At 46.0% G+C, this 20834-nt stretch overlaps 1 protein-coding gene across 3 annotated transcripts in view; it reads right to left on the bottom strand.

The window, feature by feature from the left end:
• Positions 1–2278: 2278 nt before the first annotated feature.
• The window catches only part of LOC123997391 (inaD-like protein), a 144115-nt gene continuing 125559 nt past the window's right edge, over positions 2279–20834 (bottom strand). For all 3 annotated transcript variants that reach the window (XM_046301563.1, XM_046301565.1, XM_046301564.1), the window contains 4 exons: positions 16307–16503; positions 12544–12635; positions 2690–2762; positions 2279–2339 (listed from right to left, as the gene is read on the bottom strand). In XM_046301563.1, coding sequence (XP_046157519.1) covers positions 12580–12635; positions 16307–16503 — 253 coding nt within the window. In that variant the 3' untranslated portion in view covers positions 2279–2339; positions 2690–2762; positions 12544–12579. The remainder of the gene's footprint in view (positions 2340–2689; positions 2763–12543; positions 12636–16306; positions 16504–20834) is intronic.

Here is a 20834-nt window from a genome sequence, read left to right as displayed (position 1 = left end):
TTTCTTTAGTATTATAGCTACGATTCTTACGGTTGTTGCTTTCATAATTTTTTGGTGTATCACTTTGGCAACATTGACCTTGTCATTCATGCAATTAAAGCATATTGAATATGTGAATGTGTGTGAGAGTGAGTGAGTGAGTGAGTGAGTGAGAGAGAGAGTGAGAGAGTGAGAGAGTGAGTGAGTGAGAGAGCGAGAAACAGCGAATCAAAGCTAGGCTATATGACTAACTGGACTGAAAACCTCTGGAAAGATCAGTGGAAACAAAGTGAATGCTTCTCTCAATGCTCATCCTTGGGCAAATCGGCTACAGAACATTCAATTAAATAGCAGGCGACTCCTTTGTTCTGCGGTGGCCTGAGGCTGCTGCTGTGTGTTCCCAGAAGACTAAGGAGAATCGCAGTGAGAAAGAGAGAGAGAGAGAGCTAGACCACTCTCTGCAGTGTCTTTCTCACCTCTGGCTGAGACAATGCGCTGTAACTTCAAATAAACCAAACAGAAATTGACTACAACAGACGGGGTAAAAAGCAAATCAATTAAAAGTTGACACTTTATTTGAATAAAGGCAGACCTTGGCTCGTGTCATGCCGTTTCATTAGCCCATATCAAATTCCAATGTCAAGCTCACATCCGTTTTGGTGACCGTTGTTGCTGGATGACGTAGAAACCAGTCGCACACCCCGGAGTAGAGTTAGTCATCTTACCAGCTGTGTATCTTTGCCCCCTACGATGCTGAGGCCCAGGCCAGAGCGACCCTTGGCGATCTCTATGACTATCTCTTGGCCTGGAACGATAGGACAAGTGGCTGGGTCTACTGGAGAGAGGAAAGATGGAGAGAGAGAGAGATTCTGTAATAAAACGTCACGGCAAACATAGTTGCTATTTTTGTTGGACGGCGTCATATTTCTAAGGAATTTAAAACAGATGTTGACTTACAAGGTGTTGCACAGAGAAGAGAATATGAGACAGTTGAGTAAAAGGCTCAGGCTTGTACTGTGAATGGATTGCTAGATGTGAGTGTGACTCCAGGGAGGAGTTTAGGAGGTTAGGAAGGGTAGAGGGGGGATCCATACCTTTGCTGCAGTACTCAAAGTCTGGACCGGTGCAGGAGGAGGGCAGGGAGGCTACAGGGGGGGACACCAGCCCTCCGTCCACAGCGCTCACCATTGGCACCTTACTGGAGCTCTGTGAGACCTTGGACAGGTTGGCAGTCTACGCAGAACAGAAGTCATAGTAAATATTTTACCAGATCTTTGCCCAGACAACGAGTTGTGAATAACTGAATAATGCATTTTACTGTTCAATTTTAAACACGAGTTGTCTGATACTATGAGCTCGTTCTGCTTCACTCCCCCTTCCCCACAGAGTGGAGTCCAGTGCCCTACATGCAGTGCTGTGGAATGCCCTACATTGCCTCGCGTATAATAGGTTACCCTCACCTGCTCCAGGAGGGCCTTGGCATCCGGCACAGGCATGCTCTCCGAAGACTCCGCCCCCTTCTCAGAGGCCTTGAGCTTCTGCGGAGAGCACATAGAAGTACATGCATGAATACACACACACTAGGGTCACGGGATTGAATTCACTTGTGCCCTATTTCTTTATGTATGTAAGTTATGCCTGGAAAACTTCAAAAAGGAAAGTATATTTAGATAGGGGTGCTGAAGTGTCTGCCTGGTGTTCACGCTTGACTTTTAATTCGGTAAACAAGTCAGTAACAAAAAGTCAGCTGCAAAAGTCTGCACACTGAGGCTCACAGAGCTGGTCGAGACGTGTAGGGTGCAAAGAGGAAGTGTCACGGGGGCTTCCTGTCAGCTGACCTTGGAGGCAGTCTCTCCCTCTCGGAGGCTCTTGAGTGTTGTTTCTCTTGAGATGAGCTCTGTAGCTGTGCTCCCACTGGAGACGACACTGGACTGCCCCTGTGTGTGTGTGTGGTGTGAGTGAGGTGGTGTGTGTGGTGTGAGTGAGGTGGTGTGTGTGTGTGAGAGAGAGAGGTCCAAGCCACAAAATGATCACCACACTGGCACACATTTTTACGAAAAAGGCAGATGGAACACTTAAAAAAATATATATATATTTTTTTGCAACGGAAAACAATCATTTCTTATTGGACCAGGTCCAGGTAATACCTTCCTGTTCCCGTCCCCTTTCGTACGTTCGTTGTCTAATTAACACGACCCAGGACAGGTAAGAATGTGGGGAGTGGAGCCTCTTACCTTGCTGATGGAGATGGAGGCCTCCAGGGGGCCCCTGCAGAGGACCAGGCTCTCTGGAGGTTGGGGCTTCTCTGTGGGGGCCAAGGCTGATACCGCTGCTGCTGCTGGTGGTGTGGGGAGAGGAGCCTGGGACAATGATAATAATAATGATGGTTATGGTGATGATACATGGGGGGAAAAAACACATTCAAAAGTAGAAAGTTGTCAACTGCACGGTCATTTCTTCCAATTGAATAATAACCATGTCTTCAGGTAAGTGCACTGATCGGACATGCACAAATAAAAACATGCATGTTTTGGATAAGGGCCCACGATTTCAGCTCGATGTCGGTTGTTGTTCTGTTTGCTTTTGGAAGTGCGTGTGTGTTTAGGCCCAAGCATATGCTATCGCATAACGTCATGGCTAGTGCGATGCTCTTTCAGCTTTTGGATGACCACCTAGGCCATAAGAGTGTGTGAGAGAGAATAGGACTCACCTCAGTGGAGGAGAGGACAGAAGGAGGAGTTGGGAAGGGGGGAACGGCCATCTGGTTGATAGCATCTTCGTTCCTATAGGAGAGAGAGAGAGAGAAAGAGAAAGAGAGAGAGAGAGAGAGAGAGAGAGAGAGAGAGAGAGAGAGAGAGATAGTTATATTCAATAGAACTGTATTAGCAGTAATCAATGGTGTTGAAAGTGTGAGGGGAAGGCCACTGCATTGGAAGGGATGCCAAGGTTAATGGGAGCATCTCCTCCTGTGTACCAGAGTGTGGTATTAACACGGACTGTGTGTGTGTGTGTGTGTGTGTGTGTTCAGGTATAAAGCTGATCAAGGACATCATTTCCATTCATCTAGATCAATATCCTCCTGACCTTAGGGAAATATATATATATATATATGAAGGAAGCTCAATGGGAAAGCAAGCTAGGGTCCAATTCTTTATTCATACTGTAGCAACAAACAAAAACAGAAGAGTTTCTTATTGGACGTTTGGTTAGTTCTTCCCTCTTCCATTTTGTGCCTAGTGAATACGACTCCGGTACACACAGCCCAGTTCAAAATGGACAACTTGCACCATTGCACTTATGGAATGATGACTAAAGCACTAATCAGAGGAGTTCAAAATGGACAACTTGCACCATTGCACTTATGGAATGATGACTAAAGCGCTAATCAGAGGAGTTCAAAATGGACAACTTGCACCATTGCACTTATGGAATGATGACTAAAGCACTAATCAGAGGAGTTCAAAATGGACAACTTGCACCATTGCACTTATGGAGTGATGACTAAAGCGCTAATCAGAGGAGTTCAAAATGGACAACTTGCACCATTGCACTTATGGAATGATGACTAAAGCACTAATCAGAGGAGTTCAAAATGGACAACTTGCACCATTGCACTTATGGAATGATGACTAAAGCGCTAATCAGAGGAGTTCAAAATGGACAATTTGCACCATTGCACTTATGGAATGATGACTAAAGCACTAGTACAATATCTAATCAGAGGAGTTCAAAATGGACAACTTGCACCATTGCACTTATGGAATGATGACTAAAGCACTAATCAGAGGAGTTCAAAATGTGTACACCTGCACTGCAGTGTTCTAGAATGTTGGGACTGTTGGCTTTTATACTTTCTCAGAATCTCAGCGCGGCTCAAGCAATTCAAATTCAAATGAATAGAAGCCGCTTCGGCGGAACCGCATTGGTTGGGAATTTTGGGGAGGTGCATGGTTGGGGCAGTGGGTCCCCCCACGGACGGTGGTCTCAGAGCCACGTAGATACAGTATGTCACAATGGACCGCCGCCTCTGCAACTCTGGACACCGAATTAGCATTTAGACATGTCAGCCTATATGCTTATACATATCTAATCCTTTCAGATTTACAGAAGTGCCTGGGGGGGTTGAGGCTTGTGATTCTGGTAACATCTGCAGGGGACAAATGGAAGCTAGGATGGAGAAAGCCAGAGTAATGCTCGGATTGAGAGGGCCAACCAGGCTAGACATTTCATCATCTCTCACATCAGGCGATTTGGACACAACGGCTGCGATAGCACCACCTGAGCCCAGCACAATCCCCGTACAACACGCTCAACACTGCATGGTCAGAGTAGACTTTAGGCTCACTCTTTCTCTGAAGAGAATAGTCTCCATTGAAAACAATGGCTTAACACAAATTGGTATAATAATCAGTTCGGGTAGACGTATTCAACCTATTATATTGTTAACGATTACCCTGTATCGGTTACCAATAGAGGAAGTTAATAATTAGTTGAGGAAGTTATATAATTAAGGTCAATGTGCTATGAAATTCAAGTCAGTCACTTCAGGGGGAAAAAAAGGGGGAATCGGCAACACAAATTTGTATCCCTCCACAGGCCAGCGTTCTCCAGTTCTTTTACGGTTTCCTTTCCTCACCGCCTACATGGGACCTATTTTGCATATCGTTTTGTCTTTCCTTTTGTTCAAATCTCTTTCATTCCCTCTCCGTTTGTGCGGTAACGGAATCCCCCGACGGCAGCTGAGGAAGCCAGTCATACACATGTGTGCTCGGAGAGAGAAATAAATCACACCGCTGTTGCCAGTGCGTGTGAATCCTACCGCTGTCACCAGTCCGCACACTTTTCAAAGACAGCTGTTGAAATTGTGTGGAACAGCAAACCAGGGGAAGAAACAAAACAGTTTGGCGACGCGCTTGTTCACGCCTCCTCAGGGGACTACTGCGAGACGAGGACACAAAAATTATCAAAGCCGAAAGATATGACAGAGCACCCCAGGTGAGTGCCGGAGAGACACGGAGTGAGGGAGGAGAAGACGAGTCAACAATCACTCCCTATTGTACGCAAACAGCTCCGAGTGGATTCGACAACAAGCATTTGTGTTACTAATGGTCTGCCGATGGCAGAGACGACACCTTCATGGATTCAAGAGGCATACGCAAAACAAAAAAAAAGCCCATGGGGTAATTGACACGAGCTGCTTGATTTATTAACTATTCTACGTAGTCTAACCATCTGTGTCTTAGTTTCTATTACCATAAATACACACAAACGGGGTCAAGTAAAGAGGCTGCCAGTTCCAATTTGCTCCGTACCCCTTCACCATGGCACTATGTCTGTAAGGTGGCAGCAATGTGGTTGGACCATCAACCACTACACTGCTTATACCCATGTAGAGCATTAAGAGCGGCAAAAAAATGGAAGGATTAGGGCCAACGGGAAGGGAGCGAAATAGGGCCGGCAGGTGCTATGGACTGTTGAGAGGTAAAAGTGGTTCACCATGTGCAGCAGAAGATGGTGAGCGCAGGCATTTCATCCGGTGTCGTCCTATAGGACAGTTCCTTCTTTGCCGTGTGATACATTATGTCACTGGCGGCAGCGTCAAGGAGGTCAACTGTCAGTCTAATGGGTGGTTCAGTATGCTTAGGCTAGAGACCCACAGAGATAATGAAGAGGAAGAAGATGAGGATAATTTGGACCTTCTCTTGACCGCTCTGCCGTTCTAGAGTCCCTTTATTTTCTCTACCGTCCTTGTCCCCTCATTTCCTCTCTTGTAATCTCCCCTTCTATCTGGTTTCAGTCAAAACCGGTGGGGGTGCGCTCATAAATCTGTACCGGGGTATATCTTCACTTTGTCCTCTCCTCTCTTAGACAGACAGTCACACACAGCCAAGAAAAGCAGGAGCTTCTGGCTTCTCCAATCCACTAGGAGGGTCCTCAACTAGCCCAGACAAGCAGTCAGTGATGATATCCAGCTATCTTTCCTGTTCAACCCTCAAGTGGTTATATGTGGTGGTTCCCCCGCTTCAGGTGTGTAGGTACCCTCCTCTCTCCCTCTTCCCACTCCCTTCTTTTCCCCGTCTTCACCTCTCTATCCTGCTCCCTCTCTCTCGCGATACTCCAGTCTTCTCTTCGCCTCTCTCACAACATTTATCTACCTCCCTCTACCCCTCTCCACCGTTATTCTCTACCCCCAGTAAGTGATCCTTTTCCAATTACAGTTAATGCTTTTGTTCTCTCTTCCACCAAGGGGATGGTAGGGACATTGGGAATTTATTTATCAATCAATCAATCATTTTCTTGTGTTGCCTTATCCCCACACAACCTCGTTCTCCTACAACTAAAATAAGAAAATGTGGCCAATCCACAGTAAGCTGACAAAGTCGTAGGATGTGTTGTTTGAGCATTTGTGTGTGTGTGCGTAAACGAACACGCTCACTGGCGTCACAGCGCTAACTCACTCCAATGCGAGGCTGGATAAGCGAACGGTCGCTGGGTGGGCTGACACTAACATTTGCGTTCCTAGTCGGACCTTTTTCTTCCAGTCTGCAGCCTGGCCGGCGCCAGCTGATGTTTCCATGGCGATATGGCTACGAGGCGCCCTATCCTTGACGTCCCACCGCTCATTGCCAAACGAACTTTGACTCAATATAGCATTTTTCGAGCCACCCCTCCCACCAACCTTTTTAAAGGAGTTTGTCACCAAACCCCTGAGCACGTACTGACCTATTCTGCTCCTACTGTGAATTGGCTGCAATCTAATCACAGCTACTGTGAAACCTGGATTTCCCTCTAGACAAACGGAGGAAAACAAAACACGGAATTACTGGACAGCAGAGTGCACATGACCAGTGGGATAGAAGAGAATTTCAATAAATCTGAAAAACAACATCTGATGAGGATGGAAAATTAATTGAGATGTGTCCGCTCTCATGTTTATTCCAAATCAACAGTCTTCAGGGACACTGAAGGACAAAGCCCTCCAAATGTCAACAGTATGACCAAGCGGTTCCTTCCTGTTCTCTCCACCTCGGTAACTTGCGCTCTTGCACTTGAGACCTTGGTGGGTCGGACAGCGACAATATGTCTGCATCCCAAATGGCACCCTATTCCCTATATAGTGCACTACTTTTGACCAGGGCACATAGGGTTCTGGTGAAAAGTAGTGCACTACATTTCTATTGGTATTTATTATTCATCGGGCCCTGACCAAGGCTCTTCACCCCCAATTGCTCAGTTTGGCTGTGCGGCAAGCTCTAGGAAGAGTCTTGGGGGTTCCAAACTTCTTCCGTTTATGGAGGCCACTGTGTCAAGTTGTAGAAACATCAAGGATGGTCAAAAGAAACAGGATGCACCTGAGCTCAATTTCAAGTCTCATAGAAAAGGGTCTGAATACTTATATATATATATATATATATATATTTTTTTTTTTATACATTTGCAAACATTTCTAAAAACCTGTTTTTGTTTCGTCATTGTGTGTAGATTGAGGAGGACATTTTTTATTTAATCCATTTTAGAATAAGGCTGTAACGTGACAAAATGTTCAAAAAGTCAAGGGGTCTGAATACTTTCCGAATGTACTGTCAATCTGCTCCAAACCACTCCCATCCACTTAGCAGCATGCCGCTGCCTTCGGTTTCCACGACTTGTGACATGGGACCAACACTGATCTAAACACTGATTGCTGTTCTCTGTCTACTCCACGACAGGATGGAGGGGGAGAAGTAGAAGGAAACAACTTCCTCGGCAGGCAAGTTCCAGGTAGCACGGGCCAATCGGATAGGGACAGATGACAAGGCAGGGAAACATCCATGAGCCCTGAGCAGAGTCCTACCATAGGAGTGGAGAATGAGAAAATTCCCATTTGCGTTTTCCCCATAAGTTTGCGCATAATTGAGATTTGTTTGCTAAGCATAACTGAGTAGGGCTCCCGAGTGGCGCAGCGGTCTAAGGCACTGCACCTGAGTGCTAACGGCGTCATTACAGACCCTGGTTCGATTCCAGGCTGTATCACAGCCGGCTGTGATTGGGAGTCCCATAGGGCGGCGCACAATTGGTCCAGCGTCGTCCGGGTTTGGCCGTCATTGTAATTAAGAATTTGTTCTTAACCGACTTGCCTGGTTAAATGAAGGTTACACAAATAGTCCTCCGCTAGCAAACAATCGCCGCATTGGAACTCTGGAGTGTCAACACATATGGAATAGGGTGTCAAACCTTTCTTAGAGTAAAAACTTTTATTTGACTCTGCCATTGGCACGAGACGCATAACTTAACAGACACGGTTGAAAGCTGTGCCGATAACCACAAGCTCAGATTGACAGCATTGCCGCGTTCCATGAAGTGTCATCATGGACGTGTCAATTCCGTGGAACACAAAAAGGACACCTTAAACACGGATTCCGTGCTTGCTATACATGACGTTTTAGTTGTCAGCCAACGAGGCTGCCTAGCGGACAGACACTTCAACAGAGAACCTCACGTCACCAATGCATAAATCAGCATGTTGTTATCTTTTCCGCAGCCTTTTTCCCGTCAGCAGCTCAGAAATAATGGATGTGCTGCTCGCTGATGCCATGTCTGTCGTTCACATTTTGACAGCCGTCATAATGGCCTGCTTATGCACTTCCCTTGGCCCGTATTCACAACGCGTCGCAGAGTGCGGATCACTTTAGCCTTTTAAAGCATATTGAATTAAATGACAGACATGGAGGGACCAGCACTCCTACTCTGAGATGCTTTATGGATATGGGCCCTAGACGCCATCCTAGGTCTCCCTCTCTCCCTTCGGTATGTTTTAATATGCGTGGAGAACACAGGTGATTGGGCTCCGGCCCACTGTGTTCAATTACAGGGACTTAAGGATGGCAAGAAGCGGCGCGTGGCATGGGGAGGAAATTAAGTGCTGCGTCGCCGTCGTGCTCGGTGTGCTCCTCGCTCCCCAGAGAGATGATTAGGCTACTAGATAGGCAGCAGTGAGAGGGGGTGGGGGGGATATGGAAGAGGTAAAGAGAGGGATGGAGAGAGAGTTTGCAAGAGCGATTAAGACAAGAGACAGAAGGTTTGAGAGCGGGGGACGGCTATGTTGAGAGGGAGGAAGAAAGACAAGAGGTAAAGTGAGAGAACAAAAATAAATAGCGGGAGGCAGAGTGTGAGGTAGAGCGGCAGAGTGTGAGGTAGAGCGGCAGAGTGTGAGGTAGAGCGGCAGAGTGTGAGGTAGAGCGGCAGAGTGTGAGGTAGAGCGGCAGAGTGTGAGAGGTAGAGCGGCAGTGTGAGAGGTAGAGCGGCAGTGTGAGAGGTTTGAGAGCGGGGGACGGCTATGTTGAGAGGGAGGAAGAAAGACAAGAGGTAAAGTGAGAGAACAAAAATAAATAGCGGGAGGCAGAGTGTGAGGTAGAGCGGCAGAGTGTGAGGTAGAGCGGCAGAGTGTGAGAGGTAGAGCGGCAGAGTGTGAGGTAGAGCGGCAGAGTGTGAGAGGTAGAGCGGCAGAGTGTGAGAGGTAGAGCGGCAGAGTGTGAGGTAGAGCGGCAGAGTGTGAGAGGTAGAGCGGCAGAGTGTGAGGTAGAGCGGCAGAGTGTGAGAGGTAGAGCGGCAGAGTGTGAGGTAGAGCGGCAGAGTGTGAGGTAGAGCGGCAGAGTGTGAGAGGTAGAGCGGCAGAGTGTGAGAGGTAGAGCGGCAGAGTGTGAGAGGTAGAGCGGCAGAGTGTGAGAGGTAGAGCTGGAGAGAGGGAGCGGTAGAGTGGCAGAGAAGGAGAGAGGGAGCGGTAGAGCAAGAAATAATGAGTAATAAGACAGAACCAAGCGAGTGCAGTCAGTTCCTGCATCTCAAATGGCACCCTATTCCCTATATTGAGCCCTGTGGACCCTGGTCAAAAGTAGTGCACTATATAGAACAAAGGGTGTGATTTAGGATGTGGAAGGTCAGTGGGTGGCTTCATAGCTGGTGTTTGAGTGGACGGATATTGAAGCCCAGTTAATGAGACTCCACTTCTCCCTCTCTCTTTTCCTCATTCTCTCTGCCTCCCTCATCCTCTCCTTCCCACATGATCCAATAAGACGCAAATCCCCAAAATTACACAGACGTCGTCGTCGTGCGTGGGGTTCATTTGCCTTCCTTGGGTAATAGTGGCCATAGACGACGGGGAGCGATGGTGCCACCAGCCTAATGGTCTTGTCAGAGCGTAACATATGCATCCTGTCAACGTTGGCTGAGGGAGAAAATAGCCTTCAAATGTTACAATGGTTCTAAGAACGTCCCCCTGAAGGGTACAATATCTTATTTCTATAGAGCGGAGGGGTATTTGGCACGACTGTGGAGGAGGAAGGAGGTACAACTGTCCTCGAGTACTGTTCGCCCCCGTAATCGACAGCTTGTACACTGAGAAAGGATCGTACCAAAATTGCATCACTTTGCACGCTCACTCAAAGGGAGCATAAACAGCGGTTGTGGAGTAAAATGTAGGCTCTCTCCCTCCCCCCTTCAGTTAATTAAAATGATAACTCAACATACAGGTACCTCAGATTTGTAAGCAGAAACAATTGGGATGCAAATTTTTACCTCAGTTAACGGCCTCAAAACGATCGCATTTCGATCCCCCTTGTAACCCTTGCCGCAGCAGTAAACGTTATCGTCAATAGAATTACACATTTATTTTCAAGAGAAAGCAATTTATCTTTGATTTTGTTTTGGTCCATGCCTCCATTTAGAGAGCAATGTCCATATAAAACATCACGTGGTTCAGTACTTTTGTGCTGTAGAACGGCACGTCGGAGTGACTTCCAAATGTTCTCCAGCTGCGTCACAAGGCATCTCGTTAAGGTGGTCAAGCACAAAAGGAACTCCTTCATCCCTGTCACAAGAAGAAGCCTGTGCTGGAATGCTTGTGGGAGTTAAACGGTGAAGAAATGCGCAACTATGGTTGCTTTAGTTGAATGGAGTGGCGAGGCTTAACCTGTTACGGCAAGCCAAAAGGTACATGGACAATGTAGTACAATAACTACAGTGCATTTGAACAGGATTCAGACCCCTAGACTTTCTCCACATTTGGGTTTTCCTCAATCTACACACAATACCCCATAATGACAAAGCAAAAACTGACATTTTTGCAAATGTATTAAAAATAAAACAGCTATTTTCAGGTCGAACATTCAGAGGATGTTCGATCGGGTTCAAGTCCGGCCCACTCAAGGACATTCAGAGACTTGTCCCGAAGCCTGTCAGAGTGACCATCGGGGGTTCTTGGTCACCTCCCTGACCAAGGCCCGTATCACCCGATTGCTCAGTTTGGCTAGCTCTTGGTGGTTCCAAACTTCTTCCATTTAAGAATGGAGGCCACTGTATTCTTGGGGACCTTCAGTGCTGCAGAAATGCTTTTGCTACCCTTCCCCAGATCTGTGCCTCGACACAATCTTGCCTTGGAACTCTACAGACAATTCCTTCGACTTCGTGGCTTGGGTTTTGCTCTGACATGCACCGTCAACTGAGGGACCTTATATAGACAGGCGTGTGCCTTTCCAAATCATGTCCAAGCAATTTAATTTACCACAGGTGGACTCCAATCAAGTTGAAGAAACATCTCAAGGACACTTAATGGAAACAGGATGCACCTGAGCTCAATTTCGAGTCTCATAGCAAAGGGTCTAAATATTTATTGTAAATAAGGTAGTTCTGTGTTTTACTTTCAATACACCCGTTTTTCCCTTTGTCATTATGGGGTATTGAGTGCAGATTGCTGAGGGAAAATTTGATTTGACTCCATTTTACAATAAGGCTGTAACTTAACAAAAAATGTGGGAAAAGTCAAAGGGGTCTGAATACTTTCCCCCGAAGGCCCTGTATATGGAGACTGTATAGTGGCAAAAATGTTGCCAGCATGTTATGTAGCTTACCAAGTGGATTATTTTCCTCTTGACTCGCAGTCACGTATTAGCCAAGTTCTACTCCCGATCAAATGCCTATTACCAGTCTTAATCAATCAATGTCTGTATATTTGGTTAATTCTCTGGCAGGGCAAATAAGAGGAAGTGGTACAGCTCATCTATATGTTTGCAAATCCATCACTGATCAGAAACATTTAGCGTGCAATAGGTTAATGTAGCGTTAGATCAAGTGTAGGCCATTGTTTTTGCTCGATCGCGTAAAGCCCATCGGAGGTCGTGAAATATGAACGCGAGAATAACATGATTTAAAAAAATAGGATTGCTGTTATTTTGTATGGGTATCATGATGAAGATACTCTCACAATGTATGACCCTAACGCCTGCTCCCTAACAAAGTGGAGTGAGGGTAGGAAAGACATGAAACATGGATTTCAAAAGCAAGGGCTCGTCTTGGGCTGTTTCAAAATGGAACATTTTTTTTTATATGACAGCCATTCCATTTTATTCGGTTATATTTCATTATATTCTTAGCCTACTATAAAAAATATATTTGTGTTGACTGTGCTCAGGGTAGTTTAAGTGTGTCTTGTCTGATTTAATGAACAAAATAACTATTGGTTTTAGGTGGCCCCCTCCTTTTGAATAGGCGTTAACGCCCTTGGTCCCAGGGTCGGCTGACTAGCCTTACCTGATGAGGATAATCTTGACCTTGGACGAGGCGCTCTTAATGATGGCTGAGGCGTTCAGGTGGCTGCGGCCATACAGGACCTGGTTGTTGATCTGATGGGGAGGAAGAGAAGGAGAGAGTTGAACTACAATCTGTGTCATATTCGTTATGGCACTACATAACAAAACAGTTTCCATTTCTTATTGGATAAGTTCAGGTTGGCCCCCTCACTGTTTCAGTCCGTTTTCTTCCCTTGATGCATAATGAACACAACCCAGGTCTTTATCATAAACAGGAAGAAGTGATGGATTTAATGTATTTCTCTCTCTGACAAAGAGATAGCAACATATGACTCAAACATGCATGAACACATACAGGCATATACAAATAAACCCTGTAAACAAATACACACGTGTGCAGCAAACACACACCACACACAGTGACCTTCTAGATGGCAACAATGAAGGCATGATGCATCCGCCCAAGTGTGACAACAGTGTTTAGTGGCAGCAGCCGCAAGCACATGATTACTGATGTGGGCACACACCCACACCCACATTCACAGCTCCCCCCTCACCCCTAATTGAGACAGGTTTTACTGAAAGGTCATTGAGCTCGCCTGCTAGCCCCCTAAAATCCACACCGGTCTGCTACTCAAATGAGCACATTCAGTCGTATCCGCTACTTCCAAATGTTAAATCAATAGGCAATTTAGCACTCTGCAGATACGAATGGGCCAGCACCCGGCCCCAACACCTTGCTCTGGTGGAACCAGCACAGATCCTGACTGGGGCTTAGATGGGCTCAGAGACACAGTTTGCGAGGGTTTTAGTGTGGGGTGTCAGTGTTCATCAGTGAGGGAGGGAGTGTGTATGTTTGCGTGTGAGCATGTGGATCAGCCTGTGACTAACAGTGTACGTGCATGTGTGTGTCTGCATTTATGACTGTGTGTGTGTGTGTGTGTGTGTGTGTGTGTGTGTGTGTGTGTGTGTGTGTGTGTGTGTGTGTGTGTGTGTGTGTGTGTGTGTGTGTGTGTGTGTGTGTGTGTGTGTGTGTGTGTGTGTGTGTGTGTGTGTGTGTGTGTGTGTGTGTGTGTGTGTGTGTGTGTGTGTGTGTTTCTCTGTGATTACGGTACAGTGCCTTTGGAAGGTATTCAGACCCCTCAACTTTTTCCACATTTTGTTACGTTACAGCCTTATTCTAAAATTGATTAAATCATCATTTTCTTCATCAATCTAAACACAATACCCCATAATGACAAAGCAAAAACTGGTTATAAATTGTTGCTAATTTATTCAAATAAAAAAAACTGAAATCTCACATTTACTTAAGTATTCAGACCCTTTACTCAGTACTTTCTTGATGACGCTACAAGCTTGGCACACCTGCATTTGGGGAGTTTCTCCCATTCCTCTCTGCAGATCCTCTCAACCTCTGTCAAGTTGGATGCGGAGTGTCACTGCACATCTATTTTCAGGTCTCTCCAGAGATGTTAGATCCGGATCAAGTCCGAGCTCTGGCTGGGCCACTCAAGGACATTCAGAGACTTGTCCCGAAGCCACTCCTGCGTCGTCTTGGCTGTGTGCTTAGGGTCGTTGTCCTGTTTGAAGGTGAACCTTCGCCCCAGTCTGTGGTCCTCAGCGCTCTGGAGCAGGTTTTCATCAAGGATCTCTGTACTTTACTCCATCTTTGCCTCAATCCTGACTTGTCTTCCAGTCCCTGCAGCTGAAAAACATCCCCACAGCATGATGCTGCCACCACCATGCTTCACTGTAGGGATGGAGCCAGGTCTCCTTCAGACGTGACGCTTGGCATTCAGGCCAAAGAGTTCAATCTTGCTTTCATCAGATCAGAAAATCTTGTTTCTCATGGTCAGAGTCCTTTCGGTGCCTTTTGTCAAACTCCAAGTAGGCTGTCATGTGCCTTTTACTGAGGAGTGGCTTCCGTCTGGGCAATCTACCATAAAGGCCTGATTGGTGGAGAGCTGTAGAGATAGTTGTCCTTTTGGAATGTTCTCCCATCTCCACAAAGGAACTTCCAAGCTCTGTCAATGACCATCACCTCCCTGACCAAGGCCCTTCTCCCCCGATTGCTCAGTTTGGCTGGGCGACCAGCTCTAGGAAGAGTCTCGGTAGTTCCAAACTTCTTCAATTTAAGAATGATTGAGGTCACTGTGTTCTTGGGGACCTTCAATGCTGCAGAAATGTTTTGGTACCCTTCTCCAGATCTGTTCTACGGACAATTCCTTCGACCTCATGGCTTGGCTATTGCTCTGACATGCACCTATATAAACAGGTGTGTTCCTTTCCAAAGCATGTTCAATCGTTTGAATTTACCACAGGTGGACTCCAATCAAGTAGAAACATCTCAAGGACGATCAATGGAAACAGGATGCACCTGAGTCTCATCGCCAAAAGGTCTGAACACGTATTTCTGTATGTAATCTTTAAACTGAATACATTCTAAAAACCTGTTTTCACTTTGTCATTATGGGGTATTGTGTGTAGATTGCTGACGATATGTTTTTATTTAGTCCATTTTAGAATAAGTCTTAACGTCACAATGTGGAAAAAGTCAAGGGGTCTGAATACTTTCCCAAGGCACTGCATGTGTGTGTGCATCTCAGTGTGTACGCGCATCAGCTTGTGTGTTGCAGTGGGTCCGGTCTCCCTCCCTCCGCTGTCGCTGCTTGTGGCAGTCCACATACATTTTTCATGGTGACAGTGACATTGTTGTAATGAGCAGCGCTAGCACAACCAGAGAGGGCGGGAGGAATGGAGAGAAAGAAAGAAAAAAACCCAGAGGGTTGATGGAGGGAGGAGAGCGTGATATGATGGAATGAGAAAAAAAAGAAAAAAGGAAGAGGTCATAACAGACTCGGGTCAGCTGACAACACGTCAGTTCCAATTCAGGCTCTTCCACGTTAGTGTCAATGTTTGTGGAAGACCATCTCAGACAAGCGTTTTGAAAAACCGGCAAAACACTTCAGCTCCAGACTGACACATTTAGAATTCACTGCATTCATGAGACACTTACTCTGCCAGTCCCAGTGCTCAATCTCAGCAACGACTCTAATCAAACCAGAAGAACTAAATCAACCAGAAGAATTAATCGCATCTATTTTGCATGACTAATCCCCGCTTAGATTCATTAGTAGTAGGCCCACACTCAAAAAGGAGAAGTTATTTTCATTCATTGAGGCAGCAAGAGCAAATGCTTTTCCGGGAATCTTCCCAGAAAGACAGAAAGGAAGAGAGACGGAAGAGCGAGGAAATAAACTAAAAAGTGGAGAAAGAGTATAAGAAAGTATAGGAGGCACACCATTTTTTTGCGTTTCTCTTAGGCAGACACACACACACAGCCCCTATTCACACACGCCGTTGTGATGTGTTGTGATGGATTCTGTGGCCTGAGAGGAGCACTGGCCTCGGCGTCAACAGTGACAGTGATGGAGCCGTTTCATTTTCTCCCTCAAGGACTTAACAGGATAAGACTATCACAGGGAGGGAGGGAGCGAGAGAGAGAGAGAAAGGGCTGTGACGATCACAAATGAAATAATGCATGGGCAGGGGACGGGAGAGAGAGAAAAAGAGGGAAGGAAGAGGGAAGGAAGAGAGGGGAAAGGACAAGGGCACACTATCCAACATGGCCTCTTATACTACCATGTCCACCTAATCAACCCCTGTGATTGGCTCATGTGTGCGTGTGACTGTCTTTTCGCACACGTGTGTGAGAGAATATGCATGTGCGAGTTCGCACAGGTGTGTGTGTGTGGCCCCCTCACCTCCAGCAACTCGTCCCCAACACGGATGTTTCCGTTTTTGGCAGCGGGGCCCCCGGGGCTGATGCCCACCACAAAGATACTGAGGCAGGCGCGGTCGCGGTTCCCCGCCAGGCTCAGGCCCAGACCGTGGCGCTCTTTGTCCAGCTCCACACACAGCAGCTCCCCGCACAGCTCCCCGTAGCGCAGCCTGATCCGCTCTGAGGGAGAGAGACAGATGGTTATTTCTAATACTGTGTTTCAGTGTTGGAGGGGAAAGATTACGCCGGCAAACCATTTATCTGGTCTTACACACACACACACACACACACACACACACACACACACACACACACACACACACACACACACACACACACACACTAGAAAAGGTCTCAAAGGAAACCCTCCTGACTGAATTCTTGACACACACATCCGTAGGCAGCACACACACACACACACGTTTCTTCTTTCGCATTACTGTGATGACTATTTGACCTGTCCAGTCGGTGGAATACCCTGGCTTGTTCCATTATACACGAGTGCAATTATTATCATTACCATATCTCCCAACTGCCTCCAATACACAGAGGAACATTCATCTCTGCTCTCTGCTCTCAAGTCTGAGTTTTGCTTTCCAGTTTTATAATGCTAGCTAGTTTCCCTCTATCGCCGGGGGCGAAAAGTAATTGCATGCAATGCAATAATCCCTTGTGCAGCAGTATTCAAAAGGCATTTATTTCGCCCACTGCATGTGCTTTTTTTTGTCCAAATCAATCCATTCTGGGGTACCCCAGGGCTGTGTCTGAGTCCCTCTGTAGAGCTGATAGATCTACACTGGTGCCAGGTTAGATAGACTGTTATTTACTGTAATCGTCTGGTGTGGGTAAAGGGATGGCCGGGCAGACCACAGGCCTGTGTGTTCTCTCATCTCTATTTACTTCCTTATTTTTCCACCCCCTCGTTCAACGGCTAAGGCAGGGGAGAGCCGAGGTCCTGACTGAAATCCTTTAGTGGGTGGGTGTGTGTGTACGTGTCATGGAAACTAATCACGTCTGTTGACTTTTGATGATGCTGTGTGTCCCGTTGAAGATACTGAATGCCCATCTCACGTGATAGGATTAGATTTCCCTCAAAGGCAGCTGCCTATCAAAATGACATTGAAATCTTCTGCTTTCTGAACAAACAGCCCTGCGCATGTACGCTGGACGTGCTTGTGTGTGTGTGTGTGTGTGTGGAAAAAGGGCAGAGAACACCTTCAAAGGAAACTTGGTCCTGCTGCAACACCTGTAAAGGGACAATCAGCAGTTGCTACATCCATTTTTGGACTAAATTAATGATATGTATCCAGTGATACTTGTAGAATATAACTTCACAAATGCTTCATGAGCTTAGTTTAACTATCGCACTTCATGAGAACCAAAATGTACGCTCGTTTTACTCCGTTTGAAAACGAAGAAAACGTCAACAAAACACCACATACAGTTGAAGTCAGAAGTTTACATACACCTTAGCCAAATACATTTAAACTCAGTTTTTCACAATTCCTGACATTTAATCCTAGTAAGAATTCCCTGTCTTAGGTCAGTTAGGATCACCACTTTATTTTAAGAATGTGAAATGTCAGAATAATAGTAGAGAGAATGATTTATTTCAGATTTGATTTCTTTCATCACATTCCTAGTGGGTCAGAAGTTTACATACACTCAATTAGTATTTGGTAGCATTGCCTTTAAATGGTTTAACTTGGGTCAAACGTTTTGGGTAGCCATCCACAAGCTTCCCACAATAAGTTGGGTGAATTTTGGCCCATTCCTCCTGACAGAGCTGGTGTAACTGAGTCAGGTTTGTAGGCCTCCTTGCTCGCACACGCTTTTTCAGTTCTGCCCACACATGAAAACACGGTTAAAACTATAACTTTGATATCATGGATGGTAAGTCCTTGCATCCATATCTCCGTCTGTTAATTTTTAGAGTGGTAACATTTCTCTCAGAATTTCACCGTACCAGAGGCAGGGTGGCCGCTTTGCTGTCGTTTCCACTTCTGATAACCCCTTTAAAACCGAACCCACTGCAGAGAGGTGGTTACTTCTCATGCGCAGCATTTCATTCAATTTCAGACGTTTCGAGAGGCATTTGTCAACTAAAAAGCACACGCCAAGCATCTACTCTCTCACACATGCACTAGTAAAAGTGAAAGACTTGTAACTGCAATTGCTGTAACTGATTACTTGATACACACAAACCTGTGCATCGATGTTGTGTGTGTGTACGCATGAGTAGAACATTTTCAAAAAAAAGAGAATTTGGTCCTGCTGCAACACCATGAAAAATCCACCCACTCCAGAGTTAACTTGATAGCACACAGATTCCTCCGTCCAACTCATTTATCCCCATCACCCATTCAGCAAACAGGTTCACACGGGTCGTTATTTGGCTGAGACAAAAGGGATGGATGCTTCCCAAACGACAACGCTATTTCGGCCTCCCGACAATAACAAGCAGACATTATTCTAACATTTTGATGGATGGCTGGGATTCATGACCCTGCTCGCAAAACTCTTCACCTTTCATAATGCCGTCAGGCCCTACGACATGATGCACGCTTCAATATCCCCCTTTTCCTCTCCTCCTTTTCTATTTCTATTTCCTTTCTGTCCAGCATTGTTTTTCACTCCTGTTTTGATTAAAAACCACAGTAAACATGAAGGGGGCAAGAGAGAGAGAGAGAGCGAGAGAGAGAGAGAGAGAGAGAGAGAAAAAAAGAAAGAAAGAGGAGGGTGACAGAACAAGGAGGGTGACAGAACAAGGAGGGATGGTGTCTGACCTTTGAGGCGATTTCCATTTCTTTAAAAAAAGAAATGACTGCGGAGAGAGAGATGGAAACAGAGGGAAAGAGTAAGGAGAGAGGGGGGATGAGAGAGGGAAGGAGGGAGAGAGCAAGAGATACAGGGAGGCAGAGAGATTTACATTCCAGTCACGCCGTGAGAAGAGTAATTAAAAGCCCAAAGAGGTCCATAAATTCCAACCGATAAAAATGAGGGGGAGAGAATCACCCCATGAGCGTCAGGGGGGGACAACCCACCTTACGACATGGATGGGTTGAATTTGAGCATAGGAGTGGAAAAGAGAGAGGGAAGGAGTGAAAAGAACAAGAGACCTTTGCGATAGTAACTGTGGATGGGTTGAGAAATGGAGAAAAGTAGGAAGCGAAAGAGAAGGGAGAGGAAAAGAGCGGGAGGGCGGATGGGTTGAGGGGGAGAAAGGAGAGAAACTAAGGGGAAAGAGAAAGGAAGAGGTGGAAGAAATTGGATGGGTTGAGAAAGGGAAGACGAGACATTTCTCTGCCTCTCTTCAGTCCTAAGAGAGGTAACAAGATAGAGATACGGACAGAGAGAAAATGAGGAATGTGAAATTGGTGGTGCAGGGTTCTGGTCCAAAAACCGCAACCTCAGAAACGTTGCTAGAACGTTTTATTAGTGGTTTTAGTGACAACGTATGGACAGTTATGTCAGTCACTGAGAGTTATTGAATTAGCCCATGTCACTTAACATTTTTTAGATTGGTCTAGTCTGATATAGTCTATCCAGCTATCTAAACTTGAGGTAATCATGCGAATTACAGAGGGTCTCCCCACCTTGATTTTGTTAAGTCACTCAGATATATTAAAAAACTGCACATTCTTCTCTCTGCCCCATGGGAAAATGTGTAGAATTGCATGAAATGAGTTAGAAAATTGTCAAATCTTCTCACCGACCATGTCAAATGTCTAGAATTGCAGCAAACTTTAAAACGACAACATTTCTCTACATCCAACAAAATTCCTTGGGGGCCCCTAAAAGGCTAGGGCGAAAGAGAGCGAGAGTGAGTGTGTGTGTGTGTAGATGACAGGGAAAAGGGGAATTGAGTGGCATGACCGTATTTGATTGAATAGGCCCTTAGTGAGGCTGCTGGCGAAGAGGACCTGGGAATGATCCGGTGGAGAGAAGTAGTGAAAAAGGAGGAGAGGAAAAAGGAGTGTGACAGAAGCTAGTCCCTGTTAGTTCAACACTTAGCTGTGGCATAGTAGCTGTGTTTAAGACTTCAGTCGGAGAGCGAGGAGGGGGGAGAGAAGATGAGTGTCAGGTCATCAACGTCAGCATTTACTGGTTAATGAGGCTCCATCACTGTCCAGTGCTCCACTACCATCGTAGGGCTGGGCGGTATACCCTATTTAACCACATACCGGTACTGATAAATGGATAGGTTTTGGGTTTATAATTTCTCTGGTATAACGTTATTTCAGGGTTTGTTAAATATGTTACGCCACTCGGCCGTGTGCAATGCCTGTTTCCATAGTTGACTTCGTTTGCTAATCGAGTCGTCTCTCTCCCTCCACACACACACACACCAAGGCCCGTCTCCAGTCACTCAAGGAAACCAGTTTTTTTTTGCACTACCACGAGTCAGTCTGCATGGTCAACGCTGCAGTGCATTTGCAATGCTGCAGATGGTGACAATGATGCTGCTTTCCACTTTGCTTCTTAAAATAAATTCACAAGTGCTCTACGAT

This window comes from Oncorhynchus gorbuscha, linkage group LG15 (genome assembly GCF_021184085.1).
Source record: "Oncorhynchus gorbuscha isolate QuinsamMale2020 ecotype Even-year linkage group LG15, OgorEven_v1.0, whole genome shotgun sequence".
In the NCBI taxonomy this organism is placed as follows: Eukaryota; Metazoa; Chordata; class Actinopteri; order Salmoniformes; family Salmonidae; genus Oncorhynchus; species Oncorhynchus gorbuscha.
This window is presented reverse-complemented; position numbering and strand designations above follow the sequence as displayed.